Source organism: Rhizophagus irregularis, chromosome 1 (assembly GCF_026210795.1).
Source record: "Rhizophagus irregularis chromosome 1, complete sequence".
NCBI lineage: Eukaryota > Fungi > Glomeromycota > Glomeromycetes > Glomerales > Glomeraceae > Rhizophagus > Rhizophagus irregularis.
Window position 1 is genome coordinate 7,809,663 of NC_089429.1, and position 14,265 is coordinate 7,823,927.

The 14,265-nt window shown below is 31.9% G+C and overlaps 4 protein-coding genes across 5 annotated transcripts; 3 read left to right on the forward strand and 1 right to left on the reverse strand.

The window, feature by feature from the left end:
* Positions 1-1,632: 1,632 nt before the first annotated feature.
* On the forward strand, positions 1,633-2,115 carry OCT59_001552 (uncharacterized protein; the record flags this gene model as incomplete). The annotated part of the gene is made up of 1 exon (XM_025326219.1): positions 1,633-2,115. One exon carries the CDS (start codon positions 1,633-1,635, stop codon positions 2,113-2,115), a length of 483 nt encoding a protein of 160 aa, XP_025177240.1.
* A 3,911-nt stretch (positions 2,116-6,026) lies between these two features.
* On the forward strand, positions 6,027-8,719 carry OCT59_001553 (uncharacterized protein; the record flags this gene model as incomplete). Of its 2 annotated transcripts, none has more annotated exons than XM_066139661.1 (10): positions 6,027-6,045; positions 6,123-6,325; positions 6,633-6,726; positions 6,813-7,131; positions 7,199-7,355; positions 7,424-7,518; positions 7,591-7,722; positions 7,795-8,102; positions 8,178-8,320; positions 8,390-8,719. In XM_066139661.1, the coding sequence occupies 10 exons, from the start codon at positions 6,027-6,029 to the stop codon at positions 8,393-8,395; spliced, it is 1,476 nt and encodes a 491-aa protein (XP_065989051.1). In that variant the 3' UTR covers positions 8,396-8,719. The 2 variants fall into 2 exon arrangements, with proteins under 2 accessions (XP_065989051.1, XP_025177239.2); XM_025317965.2 differs by having other exon boundaries at positions 8,386-8,718.
* A 1,310-nt stretch (positions 8,720-10,029) lies between these two features.
* OCT59_001554 (uncharacterized protein) lies at positions 10,030-10,841 on the forward strand (the record flags this gene model as incomplete). Its single annotated transcript, XM_066139662.1, has 4 exons — positions 10,030-10,120; positions 10,477-10,485; positions 10,560-10,707; positions 10,787-10,841. The coding sequence occupies 4 exons, from the start codon at positions 10,030-10,032 to the stop codon at positions 10,839-10,841; spliced, it is 303 nt and encodes a 100-aa protein (XP_065989052.1).
* Positions 10,842-13,747: 2,906 nt separating this feature from the next.
* OCT59_001555 (uncharacterized protein) lies at positions 13,748-14,049 on the reverse strand (the record flags this gene model as incomplete). The annotated part of the gene is made up of 2 exons (XM_066139664.1): positions 13,748-13,854; positions 13,941-14,049. The coding sequence occupies 2 exons, from the start codon at positions 14,047-14,049 to the stop codon at positions 13,748-13,750; spliced, it is 216 nt and encodes a 71-aa protein (XP_065989053.1).
* Positions 14,050-14,265: the final 216 nt, after the last annotated feature.

The following is a 14,265-nucleotide window of genomic DNA, read 5'->3' on the forward strand; positions in this document are numbered from 1 at the left end:
AAAAAATTTCAGGTCAGGTTTATCAATTAACCTGACCTGATCTGACCCATTCAGAGCTCTAGAAATAAATGATGTTATTTTGCCAACAAATGTAAAATAAGGTCGTGATTTTATTAATTCTATGAACATTGAACATTTTATAGTGGATTCAATCTATGAAAATATGATGTAACATCAATAGATAATCCAAAATTTTTTTTCTTTTGTAAAAATTTTTGTCGAATAATATTTATTTTGATTATTATAGAAAGATCATCTGTAACTTAAAATATCGAGAGCCACTTCCTTTACATAAATAATTATCAGCCCAATTTTGTTTACCAAAAATTCTAATGTAAAATCATAAGATATAAACTTATATTGAACATTTTTCTATAGATTCACATGCAATAAATAGACTTAAGAAGGTTGCTGCCATTAGCCCATCACTTATAGTAGCCATCAAGCTGAAAAGATCTTACTTTTATAAATTAAGGATATTAATAAAAGGCAATTTCTATTTGTATACGAGGTGTTTAAACACAGGTCATATTAGTAGATTAAAAACAGCATTCAAAACCTCCTTTAATGCCTTAAGTAAACTTGCAGAGCAGGTGAAAATACATATATTTATCTGTAATATAATAAGTAAAAGAGTATAATGTCAGTAGCATTCAATTTCAAATTAAAAAACAAAAAATTAGTCTATTAAAAATTATATTTATATGACCTGTGTACAAACACCCCGTGTAAACTTAGAAATTTTCTTAATAAAAATAAGAAGAAAGGTCAAATTCGAAGTTTGAATCTACCTACTTAGTTTAGCAGATGAGACACTATTCGAAACTCTAGAATTTTGATCATTTTAACTCCGCTCAGAATACATGGTTATTGTATCATAGTTAATAGTTTATTGTTAGGAACTTCTTGACTTAAAAGGCTGAAAAACCTTTATGTTGGGTTATTTTTTAAAAACTTTTGCATGAATTTTTTTATATTGATTTCTTTCGTATTGATTGTATTGATTTTCACGTTGATTTTTTTGTGAACTTTTACGTCTCTAAAAAAAACCCTATACAAAAGAATACTTTATTGCAAAGCTTGAATCAATTTAGGATTTTTATCATTCTTTATGCATAGAATTTATAAAAAGTGAGTCTATTGCTCTATGGTCTTTAGATTTCCAATAAGCATATAACATTCTTCCTTCTATGAAGATTCTTTGACATGTTTAGTGAATGTTATCCCATGTTCACTGAAATACACCCCATTATTGATTTCATCTTTTTAAGGAAAGTTTACATCTTATACAGTTATATTCCAATCATTTGTATTTTTGGTGAATGGTGATTATTCCAATACTTATATACTAACACTGAAAAAGCTAAACTTTTAGATTCTATTTTTAATTAATAGAAACGCTAATAAAAAACTCCTTTCCCGATATTACCCTCCAAAAATATGTTAATGGTGGTCTGATCTGCATCAATGCAAAATTGAGATCGATAATTTTGATGTAGTTCAGGTGCCAATAGTCCCAAATTATTTGACTACCATTCAGGCTTGAATTGACCAATATTTAACATTAAAACTTTAAGCTGAATTATAGTTAATAACAATCTTTTTTTTCTGAAAGCTGGAAAAGTAAATTATATGAAATCAATTGTAAATTATCTTGCATTATTAGCAAAATATCCCAAACTTCATAAACTTTTAGAATTTGCATCATCAATTAATCCAACTCATGAAGAGTATTTTTATGCATTTGATGAAGCATTGGAAACTTCTAGTGTCAAATACATAAAGTTTATAATATTGACAGAAAGGAAAAGGATGGATTTACTTTTTGGAGAATTTATAGGTGATCGAGTAGTTGATGGAAGATATGAATTATTTTGGGGTCTTGTTAATTCTTTATTAACTGCATTTGATTTACCAAATCCAACAAGTCTTCCTTTATTTCAAAATTGCAAGGAATTGACAGAGAATGGTTATGCTAAACTTTTTTCATGTTATAGCAAAGGAGAAGAAAGACTTGTGCAAATTTATAGGCAAGAAGTATTGAAAATTGATCCCATTAATACAAAAGGAAGAAGGGCTAGTTGCAACCAAAACAAAAAATATAAAAATTGCTGAACGTACATCTAAAAAATATCCTCCTCAATCTGAGGCAGGACTACCACAAGATTTAAGAAATCACGGCATGTAATAACTGATGAAGAAAAGTGTATTTTGACACCTTATCTTAAATCCAAATCCCAGCGATGAAGAACTTGATGCACTTCTAAAGCTATCAGCAGATTATTGGACAAAAAGGAAAGTTAAAGCCGCATGGAGATATGTACAAAAAAAAAGGACAAACCCCCAGTTAATTGAGTTTTTTATTAATAAATTAAATATTTTAATTTAAATTGATAAAAATTTTACAACACATTCAATAAATGAATATCATTCTTCATTCAAAGAATCAAATCACATCACATTACAACAAAAGTACCAATAATTGTTTGAAAATTTTCGTTCCAATGTTCCTAATCTGAAAATTCATATTGAAATCCCACAGCGTAAAAGCAAAGACGAAAAAATAAAAGGAAAGTAAAAGAAACATTGAGAAAAAGAAGACAAAAACTATAAAAAAGAAAAAATACAGAGGATTGAACACTTCAATTATGAACTACTTCAAACAAAGCGTAGTTTGAAATAAATGTAAAAAAGTGAAAACAAAACTAAAAATTAAATAAAAACAAAAAGAAGGTTACAGATAAACATCAAACACGGATAGATGAATTGAACACATCCTAATAGTAAAGTCGCTTAAACTGAACGTAACCTAAAGTAAAGTAAGAACGGAAGTGAGAACGAAGACAAAATCTAAAAAAAAAAAAGATGAAGGTTGAACATAACTTAAACTATAACCTAAAATAAAATAAGGACGAAAGTAAGAAAAAAGACAAAAATTTAATCAAAAACAAAGGTTGAACATACTTCGATCATAAATTGCTAAACCGTAACCTATAATAGAATCGAAGGTGAGAACAAAAGCAAAAATCCTAAATAAAAAAAAATAAAGGTTTAAACTTACCCTGATCATATGAGCAATTTCAACCCAAACCATAACCTAAAATAAAGAAAAAAACAAAAGTGAGAACGAAGACGAAAATTAAAAAAGGGGCATGTTACATGCGCGGTGATTGATAAGAGAAGGTATATTAACGTTATCAATTCGTGCGCTGTAAAAATGCAGCTAATATCGAAGAACGTAATTGTTGTTGTATTTTTGGTAAAAGTTACTTATACCTACACATTCACCAATTATTATTATTACACACCAAACACTCTTGATCTCAACTTCATCAAAAAGAATTTAACGTTCCTTCCAAGCCAAGATATAAATACTACACACTCTTCTATTATACGCTCTACTCATCAACTCGTATACCTTCCTTAACTTCATAAAATAATAAAGGAAACAATGCATCAAATAAAAATTTTCGTTACACACCAAACACACATGATCCGCAACTTCGTTAGTTTCATTTCTTTCCACATCACATGATCAAGAAATAGATCACATCCTATTAGGACCATAGCATGAATTTTCATCATCTATATCTCCGTAAGATATTGCAATAGCAGCTTTGAAAAAGACACTAGAGATTAAGAGATGCAAATCTTTTTATATAACGTTTTGATAGACTTCAGATTTTCTAACGGATCCGTTGATTAAATTCGTAAATTCTCCCTTGTTGAAATTGTCATAATTTTTGATCTGACTTGTTCAATCGAGGTTCATTTCATGAATATAAAGCTTTGACGCTTGGGTTTTGAGCATTGATAACATTGCAGATGGAAACAATGGGTATTATCGTTTCTTGATCAAATTAATTAGTTTATCGATATCCTTATCACCTTAACATCTTCTCTTGGATCATGTCATCTCCTTCTCTCTTTACAATCATCCTCGAAGTAATCATCGTACTCATTTCCTAACTAGTTCATCCTTCTTTCGTTCCTCCTATTATTACCTCTGTTTAGACAATCTCAAAACCAGCAGGCATACCATTGAATTCGTCCATAAAATATACTGTATGTTTACCTCATTTGTACTTGAAGCTTAATTGGTTGTAAAAACTAGTAACTAGCGTATTTTTTGTTGTTAGGGCTCAAATTTTTTTGTTCGAGTACCACTAGCATTAAGTTATACCCTTGTATTTGTAACAATTCTGGTAGAACCAGCAATTAATAATGCCTGATCTTTTCTCTTAAATTTGAATCATTATCTCATTCGCTAAGCCATCTTTCCACATCTTTCACTTTACCACGAAATAACCAAGGTTTTGGCGATATTTTTTTCTGTCCACAATTGTGCGGTATTAGATGAAGCGGGTGAAGCGACTGCAGTAATTGCATCAGAAAGTTTCGTAATAAGAGCTTTTGATTTAGAGGATTTTATATTAAGTCTTGGAAGAAGTTCTAACCAGTCCTAACGGAACTTTAACAGCTGATCCTCATTAGAATGGGTTCAAACTTGCCCGAGCACAATATTAAAGCTGTAATATAATAAGATCTCGTGGCGTTTGGCGAGAAAACTTAAAGTTTTATAAGTAAACACATTTCTCCACCTCCGGAGTCGTTGGACCAGATCTATTCAAATAAGACCAGGCCTACTATGATATCAGGAGAGTCACTTTCTTCAACTTTTATAGGGGTAATGACAGCAGCCGAACTTTATTAGGAATAATACTCGTCCGTCCTTCTCCTATACGATTGCCAAGTAATTAAGCGTACCACAGAATATTATACACTTATACGTCTCTTGCTTGTATGAATCGCCAATCCAAAATCCGAAATCTTTATCTTATCATCAAGTACATTAATATTTTTTCTGGCAAATCTCGATGAATGACATTTTTCTTTTGAATATAGACAAGAGCATCTGGATACCTTTTTATCGTTATCATCCAAATTCTTTTTTTTTTTTGGTCGGGTTACAATGCCAGGTTTATTAGAAGGTTTGTTTCGTTTTTATAATTATAATTCTGTTATTAATAAATCAGGGTAGGGAAACCAGAAACAGATTTGAAGGAAGAACTTGCTATGTTTTATTTTACAAGATTGTATCAGTGTTTGGAAAAAAATGCCAACTACAAATTATGGTATTATCATAAAAAAAATTCACCCGAAAATCTTTTATATGATGACACAGTGACACAAGTATCACGAAAAACTTTCAATTACTTAATACAGTGACACCTATATAAATTCTCTTTAAGTGCTTAATATTTTACTGCACCCTCATTACATACTCTGGATTCAAAGACAAGTTAATACCCGTTGGAAGGTATTTGTGACAGGTGGCCAATGTAATTCCGTTTATTCAAAAATAAGGGGAGTACGTTAATCCAAAAAAAATGGGAAGGATGTTTCGATCCAAAATCATGGGGATTTTTGTGTTTACCAAAAAGCTGGGAGTACAAGTTTATCTATATAACGATATAAAAAGTTGTCAGACAACAAAGGGACACCTTCACCTCACTTTAGGGTGAATTAGGGCCACCCCCGGACCACCTACATAAGTAGGTATGGTGATGTATAGCATCTCGGCCCACTCCAAATCACGTGTTTGGCCCGTCGTGTTATTTGTCACTTCTGTAAACTGTCACATATAGTGCAAACTCTACTCATCACCCTGACCCGACCATACTCCTATCCGTAGCACTCATTTGGGGCAGTATATTATGAAAACAATATCTGATATATCGATTATCGAGGTCGTGATTAATCACATGATCTATCAATTTCATTGGCTGGCAAATGTCAGATTTCTAATGACGTACTTATCGTATCAGTGATCAGACTGATCAGTCCTCTCAACAACTTTTCTGACTTTCAAAATGGCTTTTTTACTTTGCTCTGCTGTATTTCGTCATATTAAGCCACAAGAGTTTATTTTATTAGTCATGATTAAGAAAGAAAGCTTCGACAGTTTTTTTTATTATTTTTTATCAAACTTAAAGTCGACGTTTTAAACAGAGAATTTTTTAAAAATGAACAGTGATCAAGATAGTAAGTCTCATTTGTTTCATATTCTTCCTATGTATTCTCACCACTTTCAGGAGTTAAAATTCTTTATTTGGTTTTAGAACTCCATAACTATCTTAAAGGACAAGAAAAATTATCGTATTTATCGTATTATGGCTTTCTACTACGCAACCGTAAGGTTATTGTTGAATCGATATCATTCCCAAATACGTGGGACAATCTTAACATTATGTGGAAAACTAAGTTTCTAAAAGAAGCGGAACAAATTTTTGATAAAGAAAGCTATATTTATTTAAAAAATAAGGTGCGTTTTATATTTCGCAGTTTGTGGGTAACTCCGGGTTGATTGCGATTGACTTTAGGAGAATTACTGGGTTTGACAACTTGGTATCCATCCCAAGTCCTCAATTCAGGCGCCCTAAATTTGTCGTTAATAAAGATTTTTTAATTCTGGAGGAGGAATTAAATGTGAAATATAATAAGTTAAGGCAACTCCGGGTTGATTGCGATTGACTTTAGGAGAATTACTGGGTTTGACAACTTGGTACCCATCCCAAGTCCTCAATTCAGGCGCCCTAATGCACTACTAACGAGTCTCTTCTTTACAACAGGTAGATGCTGAAAATAGACGGTTATATAAAAAGTTAAGAATCCTATGGGAAGAGATAATAAATACATACAAGGAAAACAAAGAAAATCACAATGGTACTGGTAATACATTCACACTCTATATTCATTAAATAATGTATTAAGTAATTACTTATTTGTATATAACGAAACTTTCAATGTAGGAGTTGATGTAAAGAAAGGAAAATATTCCAAAGATAGCAGTGTAGCTCCTCTCGTAGAAACTATAGAAATTGTAAATTCAGGCGATGAATCAGAAATATATTCCAACATTAATGATAATGAGTACAAGGATGACCTGGATGTTGAGTTTTTCGGGTCTGAAGTTGGACCAAGCATCGCTACTACCGAATTTAAATCAAAGAATAGAATCTCTACTTCAGTATACCCCACTGAAGATAGCCCAATGGAAACTTGGATATTGCCTTCTGGCAAATCGGTAGTTGACGTAATAAGTGGCCATTCTTCTTTACATAAATCCCAGTAAGTTTTAGATCATTATTTCTTTTCCCTCTGCTTTTCAATCTAACTTATATTCATTTGCACATAGTCCATCTTATATGGGGATTATACGACTTGGAACGAAGATTCAACAGCCAGAGTGGATTGGGAGCGACGACTGGGAATATTTACAAGAAAGCGTTGAATTTCCCAAGGATTCACTAGGACCAGACGCGAAGAAACTATTTAACGATTTATTAGAAACAGTAAGTATTTAATAAAACTCTTGATAATGTACTATTGTATATTTAATTCTATTATTAACTAATTGCAGAACTCCCTTGCGGAATACTCGGAATGTATTAACAACGCAAAATTCGATGCAAAAAATAAACAAATGGTATTTGTTGTAAATGTACTTCGATGGTTGTAAGTATTTTGTATAACGATGTCATTTAATTTTGTTATTGTTCTGATCATTAATTTATTTTTAATATTAAGTGCGGATGTAGTTTTCAATCCTACGAACGCGTTCCACTGTCCTTGTGAACAAGAATCTATTTTGGGATCACTTCTATTGCATCCCATTTTACAATACGTCTCAAACATTTATAATAAATATGTTTATATTCCGTATGTTTCAGAATTTCATGTCAAATGTTTTTCACTTTAATAATTGAAATATATTGCTTTCTCTCAAAATAGAGGAGAATTCTATCTTCAAGCAAGCGCAAATCAGCGCTTGATTCGACGTAACATTAAGCCTGAGGACAATAAACCATTAGGTCTTAAAATTGATGGAGTTTTTGAGTCTACTGGTAATAGACCGTTTGAATTTGGGATGATAGAGATGTCCGGTGGGTATAACACCGATGATTTTCCTCGATATCTGAAAGACCACGTTCGTGGATGCTGGGGTATGCGAGACCTTCTCAATAACATTGCAACGATGCTTCCATGTGGCGATTATAAGGTTATGAGACAACTTCGTGTATGGTTTCTTCATACACATGGTAAGTAAAGCGAAGTGTGAACTTTTGAGTTTTAACTTTTCAATAATTATTAAACCAAGTGTCCACATTTACTAGGACAAGATGTGCAAATTTGGGGAATGGACATTCCTGCTAAGAAAGTTTATCGTATGTTTCTCCTCGGTACTTTCCGGTTCCCAATCAGTTGGGAGGATCACTACGAACTTATGCATGCGCTACCGATATTATGGAATTTCGGAGTAAGTTTATTATTTTTGGTTTTTCTTATAATGAAGCATCTCATTTCTGATCTTTTTTTGCACAGAAAGGTTTAAATGAAACTGTTGACGTACTTGAGAAGTTAAAGAAATCACACAGCCGCAATTCAATTTTATCCTCTAAAACTTCAGCATTGAAAACTTATATTCGGCCTATTAAGCAATCTCCAAAAAAACCTACTCGCAAAAAGGCGCGTACTATAAATCCAATGAAGCGTGAACAGCTTGAGGATCCGCCTTCTCCATCACCTGTTTTTTATTAGAATATATTTTTTTTTGTGAATCGCAAAAAAAACAAAATCTTATTAATATGATTAATATGTAATATTAAAATTTCGGCAGAAAAATAAATAAATATGCATATATGCAATTAATCTACTACTATTTTCATCATGATTGAATATCAGTTCCAATCTCAAATTTTTGACAGAGCTCTCTTAATTATTGACCTATTTTGGTATTACACTGCAGGATAGCGCCAATCTAACATGTGATTTGTATTACATATGATGAACATTTTTATTTTCTATAGATGGTTCTTATTGTATGCGATACAGGAGCAGTCCTACCGGTCCGTCTTTTTAAGGGTAAGACCGTAGGACCGCGGTCTTTTAGGCATCCTTAGATGTTATACGCAAAATATTATTTAAGTCCGGCAGATTGAGAATTGACGTGTTTTATGAACAAATACTAAATTTGTTTAATGACGAGATTCAACGACAATTGCATTCAGAAACTTAGTGTCATATGAAAAGGTAACATGACATTTATTTGTATCAAATGTTAAAGATGAAATTATTTTCTGCGTTTATTAATTTGTATACTTCACGTCAGTGAATTGCCTTAACAGTCTGTCAATATTTCAGTAACTTCCATATTGGGTGAGAATTCTCTAGTTATGTGTTGTAGATATTCACATAGATATTTTAGATACTTCTGCAATAAGATCATCTTCATAAATAATAATAATATTTTATATATTATCAAAGTTCATGGTTAAAAATTTTATAACGTTCAATAAAAAAAAAAATTTTTTATATTACAATTGACCATTTATTATTGTATTACACGGTGTTATACACACATCGATCCTACTCTGATGCCACTAATGATAGAGATTTCTTCTTTTTCCATCCAGATCACAAGAAATAATCCTTCTCTCCGTCATGTATTATTCGGGATCAACTACGAGATATGCATTTTGAGCCTTATAATTTCCAATGTAAACATTAACATTGTTTGCATTTCTTCCAACAAACTCTTGAAGGGTCTTTCTCTGTTCTGCATATTCCAGTTTGTCACCTGCATTGAATTGCGATCACGTGCAACCAATCATTTTTGCTTTATTACCATTATTGAGACTCTCGGAGTATAATTTAACCGGTCAATTTTATTATTGGTTCACACAACGATCGTCGCCGAGTTTTCGACTCGAAATTTTTTTTCTTCCAGAACAAATCAACGGATTGTATATTTAACCGCTTTTTCTTGTCAAAGTTTTCAAATATTATGTTTCCAATCTTTACGATCGATAACAACCTTAATAGCATAAATATCTTTAATCTCAGTTCTTAACTTCTGAGTCTCAGCAAATTGCGTAATTTCCAAAGATATTGTCATATTACTTTGATCACACCTCATTCTTTTTAGAATTACTATGAAAAGTTCTTAAAGAATGGCTTTAAAAATTAATGGAAGCTTTTATGGTTAGTCAAGTCGATATAGATACAACACCTCTTTGGGACAATATGCATAATTTTCAAAATAGTGCATTTAGAGAGGGTGTGCATTTATAGAGGTAAAATAGTTAGAGATCATATAAGCTTGGGACCGAACCAGAGGGTGCATTTAGAGAGCGTATACATAGTGCAATTATGGAGAGTGCAATTATAGAGGTCTGAATGTAACAAGATAAATACTGATTAGGCGAATAAATAATTACAACAAATGATAATGAATATTGAAGTATTACCATTTTCCTCGCGGCTCTTTATTTCTTCGAGGGAGTGGTAGGGACAATTTAAGTTAATATTCAGAATTTTCACTAATTTATTTTTGCCGTTTTTCATGAATTTCTTTCATTTTTTTATATTTTAGGTAATCCTACTATGGATTTCTTTTATCTTTTTTAAAAACAGTTTGTAGAGGTAAATTTTGAAGCAGTCTTAAACTTAATATTTTGTTATTTTTATTTGAATTTTAATGAATATATTTCACAAAGGTAAATTGAAGGTAAATTTGAAGCGCTCGACCGGTTCCTGCGCCGGTTCCTGCTCGACTGGGCTCCTGTTCGACTGGCTCCTGCGTGGCGTGGCGGGCTCCTGTGACAGTTTCTTAACCACTTTGCTCTTAAGTTATAAATTAATCCTGTAATATTTTTATTTAATGAAAAACGTTTTATCATTACTCTTTTTCTGATTTTTAATTGTATTGTGCTTTTTTTTTTAGATATTTTACACATTCCGATCAATGTCCTGTATTGGGAGTTTCGTTAAATGATTGATAATTTAGATCTATGGATTTCCTTTTTTTAATGGATCTTCCGATTTCACATTCAGTCCAAAGAGATTCTTAATGTGGGAGCACCTTATTCAATGCATTCTTTTTGCATCGCAACGACTAGGTACTGAATAGAGGTTTGACCAAAACATCATCTCACAGATGTGAAATATGTATACCGAAGAAAATCAATCCTACGTCTTGATATGATGTCTTGATGTTCAAATATAATCTGTGATTTCGTGTCAACAAGGTTACATATATAGGGAAATCTTTTTAACATTTGAGAAATTCATGATATGGTGAATGCTGGACAGATTCAACATATGAAAATATGCATAGTATCACTACTATAATTGTTAATGTTAAGGCAATGCAAGCAGTTCGCAAAGAAAATCAACTTTCTCGTCTTTTGATTAGTATCACTCCCTCATTAGATTTAGTATTAATTTAGGAGATAATACCTCAATGTATAATCTCAGAATATGGCTTTTCTTATCAACAACAAATATTATTGAGAAGTGGCGAATACTACTCTCGTACTAAAGAGAACAGGAATGGAGTCGTTACGAACGTAATTGTTTCAGAAAACCAAATACTGGCCATAAAAAGTGACAATAATTTCACTGATTTTTTCAAAGTGTATTTTGTTTAATTTTGGGTTAAGTTACATCTTGGTACATTACAGCCAACCCATTCTCCTCCAGATTTGATGTCTTGAAAGAACAACTAATACAGCTCATGGATACATTTTAAGTTGTAATTTAGTTTATCTTCATTTAAATCACACTCCTTCATTTATCAGAAAATTAATTATTGAACATTTATTAAGATCATTATGTGTGTCACTAAGTATAAGATAACTCATTAGGGTTCGGAGATAATGCTTACGAAGCCATTGATGTTCTATCAACTGATGATCGTAAAAGGTTCACTCTTCCTAATTACAAGATCTTGCACTCTGCAACTGTAAACGCTATTTCGGTATTTTAAAGTTGCATCTCCTTTCCCAAAGATGAAAATAATTTAGAGAATGCACGAATGCGAACGCATATATGATGCAGATATAAATCAATTGTTAATTATGACTGAAATTGTAAATGGCTGAATTCGAAGCAACCAGTAAATGCATTATAAACAGATTCTATAATAGTTACTGGATGGTGATGGCGCTCCTCCTGGTGCTGGTGCTCTACCCGCTGGTGATGGAAGATCAAAAGATCATATTTCCGTCGATATGAGGTCAAAATAATTATCAATACTTGAATCCTTGAATCTAGATTACATTTTTCCATCAGATTTTGGTCATTTGCTGCTACACGACATAACCTAACTTTGGCTGTTATTTTGTCAGCGGAATGAGTGTTTATATTTTACACTTGTTAGATTCTAATTCTGTTGAAAGAATCAAGAAAACACAACTTCTAAAGTGGCGGTGCGTGAATAGTCGCGTTTAGCGAGGAGGTATCCGGAGGAGTAAGCTCAATGGAAACCGGCTGGTGAGACGTTGTGTCAACATGTGCAGTTTCTGGATCAGGAGGAGTGGTCCAAACCTCAATGCAAAAATCATAGGTAAATTTTTCGACATACTGATTACATTACAAAGTAGTGATCAACTATATTTTGAGTGACCCTTTCTATCACGCAACAAATACATGGGTATTTTGGAGTTGCCCTTCCGACAAACTCTCTGGTTATTTCCTGTTTGCTAAGTCGAATAATTTCCATGATTTGAGGTTAAGTTTCTTATCCATTCCAATGATGGTGAAATCTAATTAGTTTTTAGATGGAATGAGATGTTTATTCTGTTGAGAGAATCAAGAAAACACAACTTCTAAAGTGGCGGTGCGTGAATAGTCGCGTTTAGCGAGGAGGTATCCGGGGGAGTAAGCTCAACGGAAACCGGCTGGTGAGACGTTGTGTCAACATGTGTAGTTTCTGGAGCAGGAGGAGTGGTCCAAACCTCAATGCAAAAATCATAGTTAAATTTTTCGACATACTGATTACATTACAAAGTAGTGATCAACTATATTTTGAGTGACCCTTTCTATCACGCAACAAATATATGGGTATTTTGGAATTTTAATTGCCCTTCCGACAAACCCTCTAGTTATTTCCTGTTTACTAAGTCGAATAATTTCCATGATTTGAGGTTAAAAGTTTCAAGATGGTGAAACCTTGATTTTACCATCAGGATGAATCTGGATTGCAATTTCCATCAGGATTTAGGTACATTTGTTGCTACATGAAAAATCCATATTGGCTGTTGTTTTTATCGATGAAATGAGATTTTTATTCTGTTGAGTGAATCAAGAAAATAATCACGCAACAAATGCGTTTTTTAGAATTTTATTTTGACTTTCCATGAATACGAGATCTGGTTTAGAAACAATATTGGTTCTAGGAAATCAAAGAAAATTGGATATCTTAATTCTTTAGATAAAGCAGTTCTTTAGATAAAGCAGTAATTTCTCCACAATAGCATGCGATGATGTATATTTTTTAGATTTTTTGGAACGGGTAATCAAATTAATCGAAAAAAAAATCGAGTAATATGTGATGATATATATTTTTTTAGTGAGGAATCAAATTAATAGAAAAAAAATATCAGATTTTTAGAGAGCAAGATAATTGAAAAATTGTCGGATTTTGAAATAAAACAAACAAACAAATAAATAAATTATTCAAATTTTATTTGAACTTTAAGTTTTATCTTTTCATTTAATCAAAAGTTTTATTTAAATAAAATCAACTTTTACAAACTTTACAATTTTTAAATTGTTACAAAAAAAAAAAATTTGTACTCGTTCGTGTTTAAGATAGAATAAACCAAATCCAAATCGATTAATATGTGTACATATTTCAACTATAAAATTTACATATTTAAATCTATTTAAATAACGAAAAATATCAACGCAAAATATCTCTTCCAGAACGTTCATCTGTTGCTGTTTCGTGATCGTAGGGAATAACGTATAACTTATATAAGAAAAAAGAATTGTAATATAAAAATGAATCTAAAAATTTAATTTACGAATTAATATTTTTCTTTTAAAGTTTTTACAAACTGAAAACAAATAATCATGACATTTAAATAACGTACCAGCGTCGCAGCTAATACAACCTTTATAAACGTCAACGTCATCAGAAGTCGTAGGAGTTCCTTGATTTTTTTGTGGAGATTGAATGAATAACAATCGAATTTGAATCATGAAAGTTAAGTGAGCTAAATGCCTATTGTAGACGTTTAGTCTAAATAATATGAAAAATAAATGCGAGATATTTCGCAGAGTTCGGGAGGGAGATAGTAATTTTTTCTCCCGATGATGCAAGGAAGAAAAGGGTAAGCTAAATGCCTATTTGTAAGCATTTAGTCCAATACTTCTCGTTGCATTTTACTATATATAAGTACTGTCTTCTTGTTCACA